Source organism: Schistocerca americana, chromosome 2 (assembly GCF_021461395.2).
Source record: "Schistocerca americana isolate TAMUIC-IGC-003095 chromosome 2, iqSchAmer2.1, whole genome shotgun sequence".
NCBI lineage: Eukaryota > Metazoa > Arthropoda > Insecta > Orthoptera > Acrididae > Schistocerca > Schistocerca americana.
The window spans coordinates 900,263,186-900,287,893 of NC_060120.1; the positions used below are offsets into that span (position 1 = coordinate 900,263,186).

At 43.6% G+C, this 24,708-nt stretch overlaps 1 protein-coding gene across 1 annotated transcript in view; it reads left to right on the forward strand.

Annotated features, from left to right (window-relative positions):
- Nucleotides 1–2,251: 2,251 nt before the first annotated feature.
- The window catches only part of LOC124595882 (dehydrogenase/reductase SDR family member 11-like), a 38,742-nt gene continuing 16,285 nt past the window's right edge, over nt 2,252–24,708 (forward strand). Inside the window, exons 1-2 of the mRNA XM_047134789.1 lie at nt 2,252–2,418; nt 21,486–21,648. Coding sequence (XP_046990745.1) covers nt 2,281–2,418; nt 21,486–21,648 — 301 coding nt within the window. The 5' untranslated portion in view covers nt 2,252–2,280. The remainder of the gene's footprint in view (nt 2,419–21,485; nt 21,649–24,708) is intronic.

The window sequence follows — 24,708 nt, forward strand, 5'->3', positions numbered from 1 at the left end:
TTACTTGTTTAGTAGGTTGACCACACAAGCCGCAATCACTGTTTGTCCTCACCAGTCAGCCTCCCCTATCTTCTTCGGTCCACATATTCTTCTGGAAGTGGTCCCATCATAACCTCTGACCCCGTTAATCCACCTCACAAGGGGACCGTACTAACACTCCCTCACTCTTTCCATTCATACTGACAGGGTGTGTAGAACACACCAGGACTTCACCTTATGTAAACAGGAAGACGCAACTCTCAACTGTTTTCAAGAAAATCGAGTTTAAAAATTTTAGGAGTGCTTATACACTTTTTGTGGTCGCAAATATGTAAGCAGCCCGCAGCCAAGCGAGTAAGAGCTCAGTTTCATAAGAGAGAGGTCTGTGGATCGAATCTCGCTGCCGGTACTACTTTTTTGTGAGTTACCTGCACCAGTATTCGTTGATACGCTGCGTGCTACGCCGCAAACCTGTGTGACGACCGAAAACCGTTTATAAATGTAAAAGAAGTTTGATTTGCAACGGACACCCTGTAAACAAAAATGCACAGGCAGCAATTCGGCGTTCATTACATGTGATGTCTCTCGAATTAATTATTGTTATTCGTTGTTTCTAGAATCAATTTCATCCAGATTCTTGCACTGCTCCGTGGATTGCACATTATACTTGTCACAGAAGTAGACAAGATGACTATACTGATTTGATTGGAAGATCTAGTTTTCAATCTCCTTTTACTCGTTTTTTGAGGATACAGATTAGGAAAATAATAAATGAATGATTAAATATTGACAATTTGCATGGTCATAATAAAATTATGTGGGAATGAAAAAAAGAACTGCCTACAGCAAAATTCGATTCACAGACCCCACACTTAGGAAACTTAAGTACTTACTGGCTTGGCTGCGGACTCTAACGACAGTGGTCCAACTACACTTATAAGCACGTCTACAATTTTCAAACTCGATTTGATCGAAAACGGTTGAGAGTTGCGTCTTGCTGTTTACGTATGTTAAAGTATGTCTTGTTCTACCACCTGCCTGATGATATAGTCTTCTTGACTCATTACATGCTCATACTACTTCAGTCTTCTCTCCTTACTCAGTGCCACAATGTTCAGCGATTTGTACAACTCCTACAGTTCACGGCTTTTCCTTTTTCTTCAGGCATCTCTATCCTTCACTGGGCCAAAAATCTGTTTCAGATTAGCATTCTAAAATGCCAGGAGCTTTCTTATTATCTTTTGGGTCAGAGTCCAGATGTCTGCGCCATATTGCTTCTTACAGCAGCAGATGATAAACTGCACAGAAAGTACGAAAATATTTTCACCAACTGCGACATAATCGCGTGTACAAACAGTGATCCAATACTGTAAAATGCTTTTTTATTCCAGTCTCTGATCACAAATGAATTCTTTAGACGATTACCGGTTTCAGTCTGTAATGACCATCTTCAGATCTTTTTTTACATAGGACATGGTGTAAAAAAGATCTGAAGATAGTCATTAGAGACTGAAACCGGTAATCGTCTAAAGAATTCATTTGTGATCAGAGACTGGAATAAAAAAGCATTTTACGAAAATATTTGATTGAATATTTTTACTAGATGAAGATAAAAACATTTGAGCAACTTTTCCATGTAAGAAGAAGTTTAGATGTACGTGCAACAGCAATGCTTCAGAAACAGTGTGTTCATTTTTGAGAAAATAATTCTGAGTATTGGGCCACTTCATTGTAACTACTGAAACAGCTAAATTGTCGACGTTTCAACCGACTTGCTGCGATCCTCTTCAGGGCGGTTCACAACTGCGGTGTTCGTTGATGCGCAAGTAGCACGGCTAGGTATTTTGAATGTGAAATGCTAAATCAGAGTGGGGCGTACAACTACGTTTACGCTGCTTACATGGGGTCGTAGCACTTCAGGTGGAGACCATCTAGACGTGAACCTGAACATCACGGTATTTGTTTTCAGAAATTTCATACAACGGAAATACAGAAAGACTGCAGTACGGATACTATCTAATCGCTGCGACTCAAAACTACAATGTCGCCACGAAGGGGCGCGATAAGGAGGGTTAATCACCGTTGGGCGATTCGGTTGCCTATCTGCAGACGGTAGCGGTTCCGCCTGTTGCCATGGCGCATCTGCCATGTATCACGCGTAGGAAACGAAAGTGGAGGGGGGACTGTTGTGACGACGCACATTTACGAGGCAGCTGGAGGCCAAGACTATAAAAAGCGAGTTGCACTTCTCCGCAGCAGTCAGAGAGGACACGGCAGGAGGCGACGCATTAAGTGGCAACGATGGGTATAGAGACGTACGCCGGTCGCGTTGCCCTGGTAACGGGCGCCAGCTCCGGCATAGGAGCCGCTGTCGTGCAAGCGCTGCTCAGGAAGGGGCTCAAGGTGGTCGGACTCGCAAGGAGGGTCGACAGGGTCAAGGTAGGCTTCTTGTAGGAAGTTTATCCGTAATTCTACAAGTATACAAGGGGGCTATACTTCCTGACACATTATAGCCGTGTTCCAGACTTGTACTCGAACCTTACCTTTCCCAGGCTAAGCTATCCAGGCAAGACCCACAACACACCCTCCCAGATCCACCTCCGCCAGTACCGCTCTGCTGCTTTCCAGACATCACAGTGTTCTACATACTCTGCTGGAGTAACACTCATGGGAGGCATTTCTATGAAGAACGCTGCAGAACTTCGATGTATTTAAAGAAAGGCATCTTCTAACAACCAAAAGTTGCAATATACACTACTGACCATTAAAATTGCTACACCAAGAAGACATGCAGATGATAAACGGGCATTCCTTGAACAAATATATTATACTAGAACTGACATATGATTACATTTTCACGCAATTTGGGTGCATAGATCCTGAGAAATCAGTACACAGAACAACCACCTCTGGCCGTAATAACGAACATGATACGCCTGGGCATTGAATCAAACAGAGCTTGGATGGCGTGTACAGGTACAGCTGCCCATGCAGCTTCAACACGATACCACAGTCACAGTGCATCAAGAGCAGTGACTGGCGTATTGTGACGAGCCAGTTGCTCGGCCACCATTGACCAGACGTTTTCAATTGGTGAGAGATCTGGAGAATGTGCTGGCCAGGGCAGCAGTCGAAAATTTTCTGTATCCAGAAAGGCCCGTACAGGACCTGCAACATGAGGTCGTGCATTATCCTGCTGAAATGTAGGGTTTCACAGGGATCGAATGAAGGGTAGAGCCATGTGTCGTAACATATCTGAAATGTAACGTCCACTGTTCAAAGTGCTGGCTATGCGAACAAGAGGTGACCAAGACGTGTAACCAATGGCACCCCATACCATCATGCCGGGTGATACGCCAGTATGGCGATGACGAATACACGCTTCTAATGTGCGTTCACCGCGATGTCGCCAAACACGAATGCGACCATCATGATGCTGTAAACAGAACCTGGATTCATCCGAAAAAATGACGTTATACCATTCGTGCACCCAGGTTCGTCGTTGAGTACACCATCGCAGGTGCTCCTGTCTGTGATGCAGCGTCAAGGGTAAAATGGTTCAAATGGCTCTGAGCACTATGGGACTTAACTTCTGAGGTCATCAGTCCCCTAGTACTTAGAACTACTTAAACCTAACTAACCTAAGGACATCACACACATCCATGCCCGAGGCAGGATTCGAACCTGCGACCGTAGCGGCCGAGCGGTTCCAGACTGTAGCGCCTAGAACCACTCGGCCATTCTGGCCGACGTCAATGGTAACCACAACCATGGTCTCCGAGGTGATAGTCCATGCTGCTGCAAACGTCGTCGAACTGTTCGTGCAGATGGTTGTTGTCTTGCAAACGTCCCCCTCTGTTGACTCAGGGATCGAAACGTGGCTGCACGATCCGTTATAGCCATGCCGATAAGATGCCTGTCATCTCGACTGTTAGTGATACGAGGCCTTTGGGATCCAGCACGGCGTTCCGTATTACCCTCCTGAGCCCACCGATTCCATATTCTGCTAACAGTCATTGGATCTCGACCAACGTGAGCAGCAATGTCGCGATACGATAAACAGCAATCGCGATAGGCTACAATCCGACCTTTATCAAAGTCGGAAACTTGAAGCTACGCATTTCTCCTCCTTACACGAGGCATCACGACAACGTTTCACCAGGCAACGCCGGTCAACTGCTGTTTGTGTATGAGAAATCTGTTGGAAACTTTCCTCATGTCAGCACGTTGTATGTGTCGCCACCGGCGCCAACCTTGTGTGAATACTCTGAAAAGCTAATCATTTGCATATCACAGCATCTTCTTGCTGTCGGATAAATTTAGCGTCTGTAGCACGTCATCTTTGTGGTGTAGCAATTTTAATGGCCAGTAGAGTATATTTATTCACAGCCAACAGCCTTTCACACTGCAGCGGAGTGTTCACTAATTTGAAATGTCCTGTCACATTAAAAGTACGTGTCCAACCTGGACTCTAATCCGAAGCTGTGCCTTTTGGAGACTTTTGCCAACTGGGCTATCCAGCATAGAGTTTTAATGTGTGAAGTAGTTTCAAAACAGAGAACATTCCTCTGCAGAGTGGAGTATTCATTTTTAATGTAGTTCTGTAAATACTGCAGAAGAGATTTTCGTGGAACCTCGTCTTCACCACTGCTACATTGTGTGAGGTATCACGTGGGGTTGAAGTCTTCAAATGACTGATTAAAACAGAATTTACAAAAAAACAAAAAACATTTGAGGAGTAAATATGGCACTTCAGAGACATCATGGACGCACTCTACTGATCCATAACGCATTTCACATTGCTGTATCCAACAGAACTTGGATTATCTGTTTCACAGATGAAGACCGCACTGCAGTTCCTTCTCTAAATCCTCGCACGAACGAATAAATGGCTGACATCGAAATAAGTGCCCAAGGAATAGAAAAGCAACTGAAATCACTCAACAAAGGAAAGTCCACTGGACCTGACGGGATACCAGTTCGATTCTACACAGAGTACGCGAAAGAACTTGCCCCCCTTCTAACAGCCGTGTACCGCAAGTCACTAGAGGAACGGAAGGTTCCAGATGAGTGGAAAAGAGCGCAGGCAGTCCCAGTTTTCAATAAGGGTCGCCGAGCAGATGCGCAAAACTATAGGCCTATATCTATGACATCGATCTGTTGTAGAATTTTAGAACATCTTCTTTGCTCGCGTATCATGTCATTACTGTAAACCCAGAATCTACTCTGTAGGAATCAACATGGATACCGGAAACACCGATCGTGTGAGACCCAACTCGCTTTATTTGTTCATGAGACCCTGAAAATACTACACTCCTGGAAATTGAAATAAGAGCACCGTGAATTCATTGTCCCAGGAAGGGGAAACTTTATTGACACATTCCTGGGGTCAGATACACCACATGATCACACTGACAGAACCACGAACCACAGGCACATAGACACAGGCAACAGAGCATGCACAATGTCGGCACTAGTACAGTGTATATCCACCTTTCGCAGCAATGCAGGCTGCTATTCTCCCATGGAGACGATCGTAGAGATGCTGGATGTAGTCCTGTGGAACGGCTTGCCATGCCATTTCCACCTGGCGCCTCAGTTGGACCAGCGTTCGTGCTGGACGTGCAGACCGCGTGAGACGACGCTTCATCCAGTCCCAAACATGCTCAATGGGGGACAGATCCGGAGATCTTGCTGGCCAGGGTCGTTGACTTACACCTTCTAGAGCACGTTGGGTGGCACGGGATACATGCGGACGTGCATTGTCCTGTTGGAACAGCAAGTTCCCTTGCCGGTCTAGGAATGGTAGAACGATGGGTTCGATGACGGTTTGGATGTACCGTGCACTATTCAGTGTCCCCTCGACGATCACCAGTGGTGTACGGCCAGTGTAGGAGATCGCTCCCCACACCATGATGTCGGGTGTTGGCCCTGTGTACCTCGGTCGTATGCAGTCCAGATTGTGGCGCTCACCTGCACGGCGCCAAACACGCATACGACCATCATTGGCACCAAGGCAGAAGCGACTCTCATCGCTGAAGACGACACGTCTCCATTCGTCCCTCCATTCACGCCTGTCGCGACACCACTGGAGGCGGGCTGCACGATGTTGGGGCGTGAGCGGAAGACGGCCTAACGGTGTGCGGGATCGTAGCCCAGCTTCATGGAGACGGTTGCGAATGGTCCTCGCCGATACCCCAGGAGCAACAGTGTCCCTAATTTGCTGGGAAGTGGCGGTGCGGTCCCCTACGGCACTGCGTAGGATCCTACGGTCTTGGCGTGCATCCGTGCGTCGCTGCGGTCCGGTCCCAGGTCGATGGCCACGTGCACCTTCCGCCGACCACTGGCGACAACATCGATGTACTGTGGAGACCTCACGCCTCACGTGTTGAGCAATTCGGCGGTACGTCCACCCGGCCTCCCGCATGCCCACTATACGCCCTCGCTCAAAGTCTGTCAACTGCACATACAGTTCACGTCCACGCTGTCGCGGCATGCTACCAGTGTTAAAGACTGCGATTGAGCTCCGTATGCCACGGCAAACTGGCTGACACTGACGGCGGCGGTGCACAAATGCTGCGCAGCTAGCGCCATTCGACGGCCAACACCGCGGTTTCTGGTGTGTCCGCTGTGCCGTGCGTGTGATTATTGCTTGTACAGCCCTCTCGCAGTGTCCGGAGCAAGTATGGTGGGTCTGACACACCGGTGTCAATGTGTTCTTTTTTCCATTTCCAGGAGTGTAGATACAGGCTCCCAGGTAGATGCCATTTTCCTTGACTTCCGGAGGGCGTTCGATACAGTTCCGCACTGTCGCCTGATAAACAAGGTATGAGCCTACGGAATATCAGACCAGCTGTGTGGCTGGGTTGAAGAGTTTTTAGCAAACAGAACACAGCATGATGTTCTCAATGGAGAGACGTCTATAGACGTTAAAGTAACCTCTGGCGTACCACAGGGGAGTTATATGGGACCATTGCTTTTCACAATATATATAAATGGCCTAGTAGATAGTGTCGGAAGTTCCACGCGGCTTCTCGCGGATGATGCTGTAGCATACAGAGAAGTTGCAGCATTAGAAAATTGCAGTGAAATGCAGGAAGATCTGCAGCGGATAGGCACTTGGTGCAGGTAGTGGCAACTGACCCTTATCATAGACAAATGTAATGTATTGCGAATACATAGAAAGAAGGGTCCTTTCTTGTATGACTATATGATAGCGAAACAAACATTGGTAGCAGTTACTTCTGTAAAATATCTGGGAGTATGCGTACGGAACGACTTGAAGTCGAATGATCATATAAAATTAATTGTTGGTAAGGCGGGTTCCAGGTTGAGATTCATTGGGTGAGTCCTTAGAAAATGTAGTCCATCGACAAAGGAGGTGGCTTACAAAACACTCGTTCGACCTATACTTGAGTATTGCTCATCAGTGTGGGATCCGTACCAGGTCGGGTTGACAGAGGAGATAAAGAAGATCCAAAGAAGAGCGGCGCGTTTCGTCACAGGGTTATTTGGTAAGCGTGATAGCGTTACGGTGATGTTTAGTAAACTCAAGTGGCAGACTCTGCAAGAGAGGCGCTCTGCATTGCGGTGTAATTGCTGTCCAGGTTTCGAGAGGGTGCGTTTCTGGATGAGGTATCGAATATATTGCTTCCCCCTACTTATACCTCCCGAGGAGATCACGAATGTAAAATTAGAGAGATTCGAGCGCGTGCGGAGGCTTTCCGGCAGTCGTTCTTCCCGCGAACCATACGCGACTGGAACAGGAAAGGGAGGTAATGACAGTGGCACGTAAAGTGCCCTGCGCCACACACCGTTGGGTGGCTTGTGGAGTATAAATGTAGATGTAGATGTAGACAAAGGCTGTCAATTTGCTACCACCATACCCACTGATTTGAAGGAAAGAGAGCTCTGTACAGTCTGGTGTACACAGTAAATGTATAGTGAACTGCTCAGGTACACCACTTACAGGTAACAGAATGAAAGTATAAATGGAAAGCAAAGGATGGGAGTGGTCATGGGCATCAGCAGAAATTTTTCAGTTGTGGGGGCAAGGGGTGAGGGGGAGAAGCAAAGCTCTAAAATAGCCATTTTTGGTATAAATGAATTTGTCAGATTCGAGACATGTCACGCCATAAGAACTAAATTATATATATAATACAAAAAAATTATTGTATTGAAGAGAATTGGTGGTTATCCACTCAGCATATGAAAAAAACTGTTATACAGACTGGGATGGGGGCAGAGTGAGGGGCAGGTACTCTTACCGCCGCCCTTCCCCCCCCCCCCCCCCCCCCCGCCCCCTCCACTGGGTGGGCACTTTCTCATTCGTCACACCAAGAGTTTTTCCGATCTTGTTGGGCTTTCCTGCTGGACCCACTGTCTTGTCTTGCATTTTCTGTCCAAAAATGTATTTAGAAAAATTATCAGTTGTATTATTCCAGCTTCCTTCGAGTCTTCCTTTACTGCTCCAATCCGTTTTATTATTTAAATTTTAGCTTAACAGCGAATTTCTTGACGTTCCACAACCAGTGTGCTACCATTCTTTTAATATGCCCGTAGAACTGAAGCCACCGTTTTTATCTGATATTTGAATAAATGTACCTCCCAATTTCTTTATTTGCTCTTAGACTACATGTTCCTTCTTCATTGGACCAAAAATTTTCCTAATTACGTTTGTTCTCTCTTTTGGTCTCCTTATGTACCTCATTCTGTTTAAAATAAGTGTTTCAGCCACATAAAGACACTCTGATTCGATGACTGTGTTGTCGTGTCACAGTTTATTTATTTATCTTTCCTTAGCTAGCTGGCGCAGAAAACTTCTCAAATAACTGGCAGATACTACTTCACCATTCTACACTACTTCCGCAAACGAATACAAAAAAAATCTCGCCTAACTGCCAGTTTTGGCGATCACTGAGATTCGTGTTTCGTTTGCAGAGTGAAATGGCAGAATCAGTCGTTCATCATAACAAACAGCCTCATAAAAATCGGTTATTTCTCTCTGAAATGATGTAAAATTCTTTTTCGCATTTTACTCTGGTCAATATTCTAACAATGTCTGTCCCATCTTGCACTATGCTTTCTCACAGTTAACTCTTCCTATAAGCTATTCTGTACGTTTTGTTCTTATGTTTCAAACATAATTTGTTCACTAGCAGATCTAACACATTCCCGATGACTTCGTGTATGGTGCCTATCATGATAAGCTCTTCACGTGAATAATCCTCGAAAGATTTACGGTCGTATTTTAAGTTAACCACCCATTTCTTAATTTCAGAATGACGCTGTGAAAATTCACGAGAAATCGTTGCACTTTCATTGGTGATAAACATTTGTGAACTGCACTGTATTTCAGTTTATGCAGTTGAATGAAATACACATGGCAAGACTATTTTATACAGCCGTATAAAACTACCACATAGATAAGCTTTGTATTTTATGTATATTGTTACACAGCATATTCCATTACGATAATAATCGAACATTACAGTGATGTTAATGTTCTCTCGGAAGCTTAGAGTATTGCATCACGCCCAGGTATGTTGAACGTGCAACTAGGCAGGGATATTGAAAGACAATTACTCCTTATGGAAGAGTAATATTGTAATCTGCACTGAAGTTAGGGTTATTATTTGATATCAGATTCGTTATTTTTTTCTTGATGAGGTCGCGAACCAACACACGACAGTCGTCATAGAACTTTGTGGGATAAACAAGCAAGAGCCTGCAAACTAAGTGGTAAGATAATTTGTGCAGGAGACGGTATCTGACAGTGATACGCACTTCAATATTTTCACTATTCACATATAGTATAACCTATTTTTTAAATTTTTTTTAGTACCACCTTCCAACATTATATTTCCACAATACAGCAGAAGATCGTACGTGAGTGTTATCTGGGAACGTAAGCTATTTAACTTATCCTCATTATTTAAATAACTGATTTCCCCAGTGCTGCATGTTTGCTACGAAAAAAATTTAAACATGACAGTCGTATCTCTCTTTCATATGCTATGTTGCATTGGCTGAGGGTAACTGAAAATTGCAGCACTTGTGGTTAGGTGAGAATTTTACAGTATTAGGTGAAGAATTATTCCACCACTGAGAAGGCCTGTTTTCTGGAAATTACTACGAATGTGGATAATTTTGATATGATTTGGTGACAGCTGCTCTGGTTAGGTATTTCACTAATTACAGCTTGTCCACGTCCTTCAACTCTAACATTATTTTTGGCACTTTGGAAAACCATCAGTTCTATATTCAGTAAACTACTTAAATTTTTAAGTCTCATGGAATCCATCTAAAAGTGGGCATCGACACATACCGAATCAGTTGGTTTCCACAAGCATTGGTCTAAAAACACTAGGGACTTCCGAATAACTGTGTGATACTATTATCAGTTTGTTGCTAAAGAGTTCCCTTTGGCTCACGTGTTTCATTGTATCTGTAGATTCTTGATGTAAGAGTGCATTAGACTAACAAGAATGAAATTAAATTTAGCTTCCCCGTCCCTTACATTGCATGAGGCTGAATTGATCATAGCCTGGCAGACATCAGCTTTCCTTTTTCTACTGAATTATTTTATCAACAGCCACTTGAACGCGAAGTATACAGGTAAGCGTAAGTTGATTGTTCAGTGTGGTCACTATTGCTTTTCTCGATATCGTGGGAAATAAATTTCGTGTTTCTCATAATAGGGATCCATGACACCTGCTTCAGAGACGTACAGGCAACAACACGGCTGTAAAGGCAATCGTTATTTCTATTTTTGTTCCCAAAAGAGAAGATATTACAGCTGAGGTTGCTCTGAATGGCAGGTAATACTTTCTGTTGGCAAGCTGTTGGTCACGTAGTGGTGTGAGTATCTGTGACATTGTTGGTACTTTAAAATTACACCCGGACTACAGGGCAAAGCTGTCAGTGCTCCTACAACTGAGCCACCCGTGCATTCGCAACGTACCTATTCGAAACGTGTTACTGCGATTGCCTTTCTAACTCGACTGAGACTGCGCTCATGCTACGCATTCAGAATCTTCTGAAGAAAGAGCATAAAGAAAATTTACACTCGACCATAGCTTCAGAGCTTCAGAGATGAAATATTTCACTCTTTAGCGGAGCATCCGCTACGTTGAACAAATTTGGCAATAACAGTGCATGCTCGCCACTTGCACTTGAATCTGGTTATCTCCGTTTCACAGACATTTTAAGGGCTGTAATATTGGCTTTGCAAACAAACTTTGCAAAGATCCTAATTCATTAACTACTCTGGGGGGAGAGAACAAAAGAGTGCTTGACTGGGGAAAAGCAATTCCTGCGAATGAATACGCGTTCTTCCCTCACAAAGCACTCAGAAGTGTTCGTTTAGAGATTACCACATATTTACGCTATCATGAAGTTTGATGGTTGCAACGTTGGACAATCAGATAGTTTGTATGTTAAATCATTAAATATTCTCCGTACTGACCAGATCAATTTCTTCTGATTCCCATTTGTTTCGCGATATGAAGTGTCGGTTGCGCGGCAAATAGGCGCCTATGCAGTGTTAACAATATCCGGAAAACACAAAACCTCGAAACATGCTTTTTTTCAGATTACCAGAACGCAGATAAGTCGCACCAAAATAAACTGATATTACTTCGAAAACCATCAAAGGTGATTTTTAAATTTATGTGTGAGGATTAATACACACATTTGTTTTAATTCTTGGCATTTCCCTATGTTATAAAAACGTCCAAGGCTTCAGTCGTTCCACTACAACAAATCCCCTCGACAAAACTTACACTTAAATTAAGCACATCAAGTGTCTGCTTTAATAAATGATTTGCACGTAACTCAAATTAAATTTACCATAGCCATTACACATACGAGGTAAAGGAGTAAGAAAGGGAAAGTAATAATGTCAACAGCTACTTATGCGCTGCTTAGTCGTGGTTCATTGTTATAAACTATATTTAAAGAGCGAATTCATAGAACAGTGGGCATCCATGCAAAATTGATTACAATTTACGAATGATACAAGGGACACATAGTCAGGTATCTCACGACTTTCGATACTCCATTTGCAGTTACCACTTAATTCAGCGTCTTCACTTCCCACAGCGGTATATCATAGACACTGACTACTGTCTTGACAGCTGTGTAGAATTCAGACCTAAAATGTGAAACTCGTCCATTACTCGTTCCAAACACAGGTATTTTACTTCTTCAACTGTACTTGTGTTTCCCACAAGTCCAACCCCTCGTCCAAGTCATGGGAGATGGGCAACGGCATGAAGTAGGGGATTGCCTGTAGGAGCGAGGTACAGCGGGGACTGTGTGTGCCCCGGGACCGCTACAGTATCTGTGAAGGTCCTACAGAAACCCTGAAAAGTGACGGCTAATGGGGCTCTGGTGAAGCTACGATAGGCCCAGTAAGCCAGTAGTGGATTATGATTTCTGCTTTCAAAAATAGAACGGGCCTCGGAAAGGACAGATTTAATCGACGACGAACTGGCTACAAACAAGGACTAAGATTAGGAACATTAAATATACAAACATTGACTGGAAAGGTGGAGAAGATGGTAGACATGATGGAAAGAAGGAAGTTAGACCTATTGGGGTTAGCTGAAACGAGATGGAAAGGAGAAGGAAGGAGAGAACTGAGGAAAGGCTACCGACTGCACTGGAGTGGAAATGAGGAGAGAAGGAGAAATGGAGTCGGAAAAGTAGTAAGAGATGGATCAAAAGAGGAAGTGAAGAGAATAAGTGATAGGATGATGAAGACAAAAATATCACTCAAGGGGACGACCATAGAGGTAATACAAGTGTATGTACTGTACTGCAGATGGGTTGCACTTCTGAGGAGAAGCAAGAGTTTGAGGAGGAAATATAGAAGCAGATGGGAAGGAAGAATATGATAGTAATGGGGGATTTAAACGCACACGTTGGAAGAGAAAGACAAGGCTGCGAAAGTGTGCTTGGACCAGAGGGTTGGAGCTGCCGAAATGAGGAACTCTGTCAAAGGAATGGCTTGCTGGTTGGGAACTCTTGGTTCAGGGAAAGGAAGAGCCACAAGATTACCTGGTGCAGTCAAGGCTTCAAGAGAAAGTCGATAGTTGACTACTTCTGTATGATAATGAGATGAATAGGAACGTCATTGACATTAAAGTATTACCATCAGAGGCCTTGGATAGCGACCACCGTTTGCTGGTAATGAATCTGAGAGGGACTAAGGATAATAAATGGACAGAAAACCAGAAAAGATGTATAAGGGTATGGAAGTTGAAGGAGGAAGAAAGCAGGCTACAGTACCTACAAGTAGCAAAGGAAAGCATCCCAAAAGATGAACCGAAAACGGTAGAAGAGGAATGGGGAAGACTCAAGGGAACATTAGTAAGTGCGGCGGAAGCAATATGTGGGAGAACAAGTAACAAAAAGGGATGGAAAGAAACGCCCTGGTGGAATGATAAAACAAAGGGTATAGTACAAAAGAAGAACACGGCCTTTAGGGTATGGTTCCAGAAGAGAACAGTAGAGACAAAGGAAGAGTATCAGGCAAGAAAGAAAGAAGCAAAAAGAATGGTGGCGGAGGAAAGAAGAAAGTGGATGGAACAGTGGACCGGAATGATAGAGGAGGATAGTGAAGGTTCAAAAAAGGTGTTATATGGTATGACTAAGAGGAAGAACAGTACGACAGATTATGCTCAAATGGTGAACTAAAGTGGACAAGATGTAGAGAATAAGGAGGAACTCAAGAATATGCGGAAGGAGTATTTTGAAGAACTCCTGCACCAGAATGGGGACCTGGATGAGGAGGAACAAGCTGAGGAGAAAAAGGAGGAGGAACAGCAAATAGAAAAAAGAACTTACATGAGGAGAAGTGGAAGGGGCATTGGGCAAGATGAAGTGAGGGAAGTCACCAGGTATGGATGAGCTAAGTGTAGAGATGGTGAAAGCAGCAGGAGAGGTGGGGATACAATGGCTATATCGAGTAATGAAAATTGTGTGGAGACAGAAGATGATCCCAGAAGACTGGAAGAAGGGAATAATTGTCCCAATCTTTAATAATGGAAATAGAAAAGAGAGCAAGAACTATCAGGGGATAACATTGATAAATCATTGTGCAAAGATTTTTGAGAAAATTTTGGAAGCATGAATTCAGGCAAAATTAGAAGGATGAATGAGAGAAGAGCAACATGGCTTCAGAACAGTAGGTTCCATGGTGGATCTAATTTTTGCTGTAAGACAACTGCAGGAACAGCACTATGAATATGGAATAGATCTACTAATTACCTTCCTGGACATTGAAAAAGCGTATGATTGTGTACTGTACGTAGAAGCAAAGTGTGGAAAGCCCTGTAGAACACAGGAGTAGCAAAACAGATTATTTGGAGGACAAGGGAAATGTACGATGGAAGTGTGACCTGTGTGAAAGTGGGAGGAGAGAGATCAGCTTGGATTGAACAGAAGAATGGCTTGAAGCGGGGAAGTGTACTTTCACCATTACTCTTCATTGTAGTGATGGATGATATAATGAGTACAGTAGCACAAGTAATTGGTGAAAGGAAGATGAAAGCTATGGTGTTTGCAGATGATCTGATGATTTGGGGGGAATAAGGAGGAGGAAGTGCAAGAGCAGTTGGACGAATGGGAACGAACAGTACAAGAATGTGGGATGAAATTTAGTATAAGTAAGAGTGATTCAAAATGGTTCTGAGCACTATGGGACTTAACTTCTGAGGTCATCAGTCCCCTAGAACTTAGAACTACTTAAACCTAACTAACCTAAGGACATCACACACATGCATGCCCGAGGCAGTATTTGAACATGCGACCGTAGCGGTCGCGCGGTTCCAGACTGTAGTGCATAGAACCGCTCGGCCACTCGGGCTGGTAGTAAGAGTGAGAGGATTATCACAACAAGGAAGAGGGAGAGAGAGAGAGGAACAACTGGAATAACAGTTGGTGAGAAACGATTGAGGAGAGTGGAGAGTTTCAAGTACCTAGGAAGCCTGATACAGGAAGATGGAAAAAACGACAGAGAAATAAACGAGCGGGAGAGAAAAGCAGAAGCATTTTGGAAGAGTGTTACAAGCTTGATATGGAGCAGGGATGTACCCCAAATCAGTAAAAAGGTTATAAACCGGTCATAGTATGTCCCAATCCTGACATATGCATAAGAAACCTGGGTTACGAAAGGGAGAAAGAATAGCAAAGTACAAGCTAGTGAGATGAAATTCTTGAGAAACAGTGCTGGAGTGACAAAGATAGACAGGTTAAGAAATGAGAGGATCAGAGAGTTAATGAAGGTGGAACCATTATTTATTTATTTATTTATTTATTTATTGTTCCGTGGGACCACATTTAGGAGAAGTCTCCATGGTCATGGAACGAGTCAATACATGAAATTATAACACGATTGTAGAAACAGATAAAATGAAATATAAGAAACATATTCAGGCGACAAGACGTTAGTTTAAATAAAGAAAATCAAGAATGTAACACTGGAATTTGCTTAATTTTTTAGCTCTTCCAGGAGCTCCTCGACAGAATAGAAGGAGTGAGCCATGAGGAAACTCTTCAGTTTAGACTTAAAAGCGTTTGGGCTACTGCTAAGATTTTTGAGTTCTTGTGTAGCTTATTGAAAATGGATGCAGCAGAATACTGCACTCCTTTCTGCACAAGAGTCAAGGAAGTGCATTCCACATGCAGATTTGATTTCTGCCTAGTATTAACTGAATGAAAGCTGCTAACTCTTGGGAATAAGCTAATATTGCTAACAACAAACGACATTAAAGAAAATACATACTGTGAGGGCAATGTCAAAATTCCCAGACTATTGAATAGGGGTCGACAAGAGGTTTTCGAACTTACACCATACATAGCTCGAACAGCCCGTTTTTGAGCCAAAAATACCCTTTTTGAATCAGAAGAATTACCCCAAAAAATAATACCGTATGACATAAGCGTATGAAAATATGCGAAGTATACTACTTTTCGTGTTGAAATGTCACTTATTTCAGATACTGTTCTAATGGTAAATAAAGCGGCATTTAGTTTCTGAACAAGATCCTGAACATGGGCTTTCCACAACAGCTTACTATCTATCCGTACGCCTAGGAACTTGAACTGTTCCGTCTCGCTTATAACATGCCCATTCTGTCTGATTAAAATGTCAGTTCTTGTTGAATTGTGGGTTAGAAACTGTAAAAACTGAGTCTTACTGTGATTTAGCATCAAATTATTTTCCACAAGCCACGAACTTATATCATGAACTACATTGTTTGATAATGTTTCAATATTACACACAAGATCCTTCACTACCAAGGTGGTGTCATCAGCAAACAGATATATTTTTGAATCACCTGCAATACTAGAAGGCATATCATTTACATAAATAAGAAACAGCAGTGGCCCCAGCACCGACCCTTGGGGAACGCCCCATTTAACAGTGCCCCATTGGGACTGAACATCATTACCACTCTCAATATTGCGGAGGATTACCTTCTGCTTTCTGTTCTTAAAGTAGGAGGCGAACCAATTGTAAGCTACTCCCCTTACTCCATAATGTTCCAACTTCTGCAGTAATATTTTGTGGTCAACACAGTCAAAAGCCTTCGTTAAATCAAAGAAAACATCTAACGTTCGCAACCTTTTATTTAATCCGTCCAAAACCTCACAGAGAAAAGAGACTATAGCATTTTCAGTTGTTAAGCCATTTCTAAAACCAAACTGTACATTTGACAGCAACTTATGTGAATTTAAATGCTGCAGTAACCTTGTATATACAACCCTCTCGATAACTTTAGCAAACACCGATGGCATAGAAATAGGTCTATAATTGTCAACATTATCCCTGTCTCCCTTTTTATAAAGTGGCTTCACTACCGAGTACTTTAATCGGTCAGGAAACCGACCACTCCTAAAGGAAAAGTTACAGATATGGCTAAGTACTGAGCTAACATACGTGGAACAATACTTCAGTATTCTGCTAGATACCCCGTCATATCCATGAGAGTTCTTGGTCTTTAGTGATTTAATTATTAACTCAATCTCCCTCTTGTCAGTATCATGGAGGAGCATTTCAGATAACAGTCTCGGAACACTTTTTTCTAAGAGCGCTATATGATTCCCTGTTGGGACTAGGTTTCTATTTAGTTCACCTGCTATATTCAGAAAGTGATTATTAAGTACTGTACATATATGCGACTTATCAGTAACACGGACATCCCCACTAAGCACTGATTCTACACTCCTGGAAATGGAAAAAAGAACACATTGACACTGGTGTGTCAGACCCACCATACTTGCTCCGGACACTGCGAGAGGGCTGTACAAGCAATGATCACACACACGGCACAGCGGACACACCAGAAACCGCAGTGTTGGCCGTCGAATGGCGCTAGCTGCGCAGCATTTGTGCACCGCCGCCGTCAGTGTCAGCCAGTTTGCCGTGGCATACGGAGCTCCATCGCAGTCTTTAACACTGGTAGCATGCCGCGACAGCGTGGACGTGAACCGTATGTGCAGTTGACGGACTTTGAGCGAGGGCGTATAGTGGGCATGCGGGAGGCCGGGTGGACGTACCGCCGAATTGCTCAACACGTGAGGCGTGAGGTCTCCACAGTACATCGATGTCGTCGCCAGTGGTCGGCGGAAGGTGCACGTGCCCGTCGACCTGGGACCGGACCGCAGCGACGCACGGATGCACGCCAATACCGTAGGATCCTACGCAGTGCCGTAGGGGACCGCACCGCCACTTCCCAGCGAATTAGGGACACTGTTGCTCCTGGGGTATCGGCGAGGACCATTCGCAACCGTCTCCATGAAGCTGGGCTACGGTCCCGCACACCGTTAGGCCGTCTTCCGCTCACGCCCCAACATCGTGCAGCCCGCCTCCAGTGGTGTCGCGACAGGCGTGAATGGAGGGACGAATGGAGACGTGTCGTCTTCAGCGATGAGAGTCGCTTCTGCCTTGGTGCCAATGATGGTCGTATGCGTGTTTGGCGCCGTGCAGGTGAGCGCCACAATCAGGACTGCATACGACCGAGGCACACAGGGCCAACACCCGGCATCATGGTGTGGGGAGCGATCTCCTACACTGGCCGTACACCACTGGTGATCGTCGAGGGGACACTGAATAGTGCACGGTACATCCAAACCGTCATCGAACCCATCGTTCTACCATTCCTAGACCGGCAAGGGAGCTTGCTGTTCCAACAGGACAATGCACGTCCGCATGTATCCCGTGCCACCCAACGTGCTCTAGAAGGTGTAAGTCAACTACCCTGGCCAGCAAGATCTCCGGATCTGTCCCCCATTGAGCATGTTTGGGACTGGATGAAGCGTCGTCTCACGCGGCCTGCACGTCCAGCACGAACGCTGGTCCAACTGAGGCGCCAGGTGGAAATGGCATGGCAAGCCGTTCCACAGGACTACATCCAGCATCTCTACGATCGTCTCCACGGGAGAATAGCAGCCTGCATTGCTGCGAAAGGTGGATATACACTGTACTAGTGCCGACATTGTGCATGCTCTGTTGCCTGTGTCTATGTGCCTGTGGTTCTGTCAGTGTGATCATGTGATGTATCTGACCCCAGGAATGTGTCAATAAAGTTGCCCCTTCCTGGGACAATGAATTCACGGTGTTCTTATTTCAATTTCCAGGAGTGTATATTCTCGACCTGTCTCTGCAGACCAGCCACTTCCTTTACGACTGACCATATGGTTTTAATTTTATCCTGAGGCTTAGCTATTCTATCTGCATACCACATACTTTTTGCCTTCCTAATAACTTTTTTAAGCACCTTACAATACCGCTTGTAATGGGCTGCTGCATTTAGATTTTGACTGTTCCTAACGTTTTGATATAATTGCCACTTTGTTCTACAAGATATTCTTATCCCTTTAGTCAGCCACCCAGGCTGCCTGTTTGTGCTAGTACCCTGTTTTGAACGTTCTAACGGAAAGCAACTTTCAAAGAGCACGAGAAAAGTCTTGAGGAAAGCATTATATTTATCGTCTACTGTATCAGCACTATAAACATCTTGCCACTCTTGTTCCTTGATAAGGTTTACAAAAGTCTGTACAGCAACTGGATCAGCTTTCCTAAAAAGTTGGTAACTATATTTAACATGTGTTGCAGCACAAAAATCTTTTAGACTTAAAATTTGTGCATCATGATCCGAAAGGCCATTCACCTTTTTGCTAACAGAATGCCCTTCTAATAATGACGAATGAACAAAAATATTGTCTATGGTTGTTCTACTGTTCCCTTGCACTCTCGTTGGAAAGAATACGGTTTGCATAAGATTATATGAATTGAGGAGGTCTACCAACATCCTTTTCCTTGCACAATCACTTATACAATTTGTATTGAAGTCACCACATATAACTAACTTTTTGTATTTCCTATAAAGTGAACCAAGAACCTCCTCTAGCTTTAGCAAAAATGTTGTGAAATCGGAGTCTGGGGATCTATAAATAACAACAGTAAGAAGTTTAGCTCCACTAAATTTAACCACACCTGCACAACATTCAAACACCTTTTCAGTGCAGTACTTTGAAACATCAATTGACTCAAATGGGATACCGTTTTTCACATACATGGCTACTCCCCCACACCGCAAAGAGCTCCTAGAAAAGCTGCCAGCCAACCTGTATCCTGGTAAAGGAAGCCTCTGAATTATCTCCTTATTTAAGAAGTGTTCAGATATACCAATAATTTCAGAGTCAACATCTATAAGCAGTTCACTAACTTTATCTCTAATACCTTGTATATTTTGATGAAATATACTAATTCCCTCATTAATCGGATACCCAAGCTTTGTAGAAAGTGGTTTCTTTGTTAGAGAGACTTCCCTTAAGCAGGAATACCTATCAGCTGACTTCAATCTAAAAAAGGTACAGCTCTAACACCCACAACTACCGGAATTTTCCCATGAGCGATCCCACCACCCCCACCTATGCTGTCACCTATAAGTTTTGCCAACCTCCCCTTCCCATACCTGTTGAGGTGCAGGCCATGTCTAGTGAAACCCGTCCTACTGATAGACTCCACCGACACCACTGAAATGTGACTCATGCCTTCTGTCATCAGCGCACCCCCAAGTCTCATGTTATTACGCCTGACGGCTGTATTAAGATGAGGCCGATCGTGACGCTGAAACAGTTCCACGAAATGCACATTCGTGTTGCCAGTCTGAGTGGCTATCTTTTCCAGGTCACTATCTATGACATACTCCCCATCCCTATCAATACTATTACCAGCCCCACCCACAATCACTACCTGATCCTCTTTAGTAAAATCCCTACATAACCCCTCTATGTTAAAAGTCACCTGAGCCAATCCTGCATTAGGCTTCACAATGCTGGTGACCTGGTACTCACTCCCCAAAACTTCCTGCAACTGCTGGCCTACACCTCTACCATGAGAACTACCTAACAGCAGAACCTTCTTCTTTCTCTTAGACTTTGCAACTGTCCTAGCCACCGTAACTGCTGAGGTGTGCTGCATACTTCCTACATCTACAGCTACTAGAGAGCTACAGGAGGAGATAGAGAAATCAAGGCTGAGGCGGTATGGGAACGTTAAGAGAATGCAGGAGAAGAGGATACCCAGGACGATACACGAGATGAAACTGGGAGGAAAGAGACCAAGAGACAGATAGCTGAAAGGAGTAGAGGAATGCGTCCAGAAGAAAGGAGAAAACTGGACCAAGGTGAAGACGGAGAGATGGTGGCAAGACAGAAGACGGTGGAGAGGCCTGTGTTCCATACAGACCCAGCCACAGGCTAGAAATTGTCCAAGATGATGATGATGATCTGCACTGGTAAACAGCTGTTCGTTTCTATTGAGAATACGACGCCTTCTTTTGATGTATTTATCCTTGACGAAGAGACGATAACTTTCCATGACATTTCTCGCATCCACCGCTTTACATCTTACTTATTGACCTTAATTCTAATTATACTAACGTCTTTCCTCAATGAAGGACCTTCATTAATTTGTCTACTCACGCTCCCTCTAATAATTTCTCACATTTTTGCATCTGGACACAATTATCCAAAAGTAATGCATGATCAATGTATACATAGTGCACAGGTACCGCTTTTCAGTACATCACTTGGCTGCAGAACCGATTACCAAACCGGACACAACCGACATTTTTACCAAAATGCAGCTTCGTCTTCTAAAGACCACATACGGTTTCTGATAATGGATCATAGACCTTCTCCTCTAACATTTTCCTGTAGAAATTAGATCGTTTCCGCGTATTACATAAATTACTGTTTCCATAGATATTTCCTTGACTTGAGATTATAATCTTGTGTTGTAGTGTGGCCTTGGGAAATGAGTGGTGCCACTGAGTTATTACTGTAGGAAAGCAGTCTTAGGGAAGAGAATGAGTTGTAGCAATGTATGTTTTTATTTCAGGCTCGAGATCTTTCTTCCGAGAAGCTGGAGTAGCTGACACAAGTCCCAGGCAAGATAAGTAATTTCTGGATTTACGCTTTCTTTTCAGGCTCTCGAGCTAAAGGACGCGCCCGGTAAACTTTACGCTATTGAGGGTGACGTCAGCAATGAGGAAAGCGTCCTGTCAGCATTCAAGTGGATCAGAGAAAACTTGTCTGGCGTCGACATTTTGATTAATAACGCCGGTTTGGGCAACGACTGCAACTTGACGAGTAAGTAGTCGAGTGTTTTTCTCCAAATTTACAACATTAAACGTGAAATTTGTGTAACTATCAAGCAACACAATTCTCCAGTTTTTCTGATAAATACTCACATCTTCTAAAATCTGATGGCGACATGTTAGCAGATGAAATTGATTTTGAAAGTCGAGAATGACAATGTTTTATGTCGCTTTGACAGCTGCCTGGATGGAGAATGAAATTGTTAAAAGAACAATTTTGGTATATGACCAAATAACATAGGCTCAACATGGAGACCGGGTGGTGGTTTGGGCTCATCTCCTATTACGAGACCAGCGTCTTACCATGCGCTGGAGAACCTTTTAATTTGGATTAAAAAAACAGTCGTGGCTTAGTGTGGATGTACATTCTGTTAGGACTACTTTCAGAGCTCCTTCCAGTAACCCGTGTTCAGGTTCTCCATGGTTCCGCGAACTTACTTACGAAAAATGCTGAGATGGTTTCTTTGCTAACCACACGCCGACTTTTTTCGTCATTCTTGTCGAGTCCAAGCTTACATTACATCTCCAACGTAGTCTTCGTCAACTACGTGAAAAACTTCAGGCTTTCACCCTCTCTGTTTCAATTAAACTTCTCTTTAGTTTCATTTCTGAAAAATCATTCAATTCGTTATTCAATTTAAAAAAAATCGTTTCTTTATTTGGTTCTTCCACAAACAAAGAATGAGTCGTGTGGCATGTATCGATGGTTTATTCAACATCCCATTTGCAACAAGTTTTCTTTCCCTGCGCACGATGCGTCATTTCCTTCTCTTAAGGGTATCTGTTGACTGTACATCTACATACATACTCTGCAGTCCACCATACGGTGCGTGGCGGAGGGTACCTCGTACCACAACTAGCATCTTCTCTCCCTGTTCCACTCCCAAGCAGAACGAGGGAAAAATGACTGCCTATATGCCTCTGTACGAGCCCAAATCTCTCTTATCTTATCTTTGTGGTCTTTCCGCAAAATGTAAGTTGGCGGCAGTAAAATTGTACTGCAGTTAGCCTCAAATGCTGGTTCTCTAAATTTCCTCAGTAGCGATTTACGAAAAGAACGCCTCCTTTCCTCTAGAGACTCCCACTCGAGTTCCTGAAGCATTTCCGTAACACTCGCGTGATGATCAAACCTACCAGTAACAAATCTAGCAGCCCGCCTCTGAATTGCTTCTATGTTCTCCCTCTATCCGACCTGATAGGGATCCCAAACGCTCGAGCAGTACTCAAGAATAGGTCGTATTAGTGTTTTATAAGCGGTCTTCTTTACATATGAACTACATCTTCCCAAAATTCTACCAATGAACCGAAGACGACTATCCGCCTCCCCCACAACTGGCATTACATGCTTGTCCCACTTCATATCCCTCTGCAATGTTACGCCCAAATATTTAATCGACGTGACTGTGTCAAGCACTAAACTACTAATGGAGTATTCAAACATTACAGGATTCTTTTTCCTATTCATCTGCATCTGTAGGTGACTGTAATGAGTCTGTGTGTAGTGTGGCGGTATCTTTGTGTTGTATGATAGTGATAGAAGGGAATGGGTGAACAGGCGACTCCTCTTGAACAGTATGAAGCGGATGACTGAGCTTAATGCCCCCTGCGACAGATGGATCACCGTCAATGGTGTCACAGGTCCTCACTTTAAGAGACATTGTGGAGAGGTTTGGAATTAAATCCACGAGATTGTTGCAAAATGTGGTGATCAGCAACCAGTACCTTTTCCTCCTTGCCGGCCAAACACTGGCGGTGAAAATTTCCTCCACCACAAGGACTCGAACCAGCTAGCTCAGGGTAGAGCGCCACGGCACAGGCGTGCGTTAGTGGCCCCAGCTACAGAGGCCGATAAATTTCCACGAAATTGGCGTCTGTTTCTGCTTGTAATAAGTCAGGAACAATGGCCAGAACATTACGCGGATCTATGGTGTAATCCAGAGACAAGCAGTCATTACGAAAAAATATGTTAACACATATTTTATTGCCTTACAGGAAATAAACGATGAAATTAAAAATATATATATGTAAAAATGTGCAGGGCCTGATGTGATTAATATAGAGGTGGTCAAGCATGGTGGATTATTGCTTAAGTTTAGAATTTTTAGTTTGATCAATAACTGTTCACTGAACACTTTTCAGACTTTCCAACACTTAACAGCAAAAGTTACGGAAGGACATCACAGAAAAACTTCAAATTGTGGAAGTACCAGTGTGTTAATCTCCTCCTAAAAATATATCCAGATTTCTTAGATTTTGAAAAAGCATTAGAAATGTTGCGCAGAGAGAGGCTTTGAGTATTTATGGGAAAACGCCGATTCCTAAACCACTTAATAAACTGCATCAACAGTCTGTATAGTGGAGCTTATATTTGACGTCACCAATTACGTGTAGGGAAATATTTTAATAAACCAGTGTTTGAGTTAACGGTGTACTTTGTCACTAATCATCATTACTGGGTGCTTTTTCTTTACCAACTTCCAAAACTTGATCAGTGGTAGTTCACCATATTGTAGTTGAAATGTTTGTCTGTCTGAAGTTCTGCTAGCTGCTATTCTTCCTCCAGAGAAGGGTTGGGGGTGGATACTGGAGACATTGCATAAGGATTAGAACCCAGTCGTATTTATCTAGAGCAAGGGAGGAAACATATTGTACAATGTTATTCTCAAGAACCAAGAGGTGGTTTGAAATGACTTCATAGATTATGTCACCGTGTGGATCAACCTCGAAAATAAGAGGAAACAACTTAAGATTTTCTTTACCACTTGTGATTGCCGTATTCCGATTTTTTTTAAGAACCCGGTGAGTTTATTACTTGACCTCAGAACGTTTTCTCCTTTTCCTTACATACCGTCCTGCAGGTTATTTAAATGGCGTAAAATATCAGCCAAGTAGGCTACTTTTGCCCACCACGCCTCGTCATTTAACAAAGCTGCAAATTCTGGCTTTTCGATGCTAAACATAACTAAAAGCTCTTTTGTCAAATCGCAAAATTTTTCCAGGACTCTGCTTTTTGACAACCAGCGGACCTCAGTGTGCAGAACCAAAGTGTGAT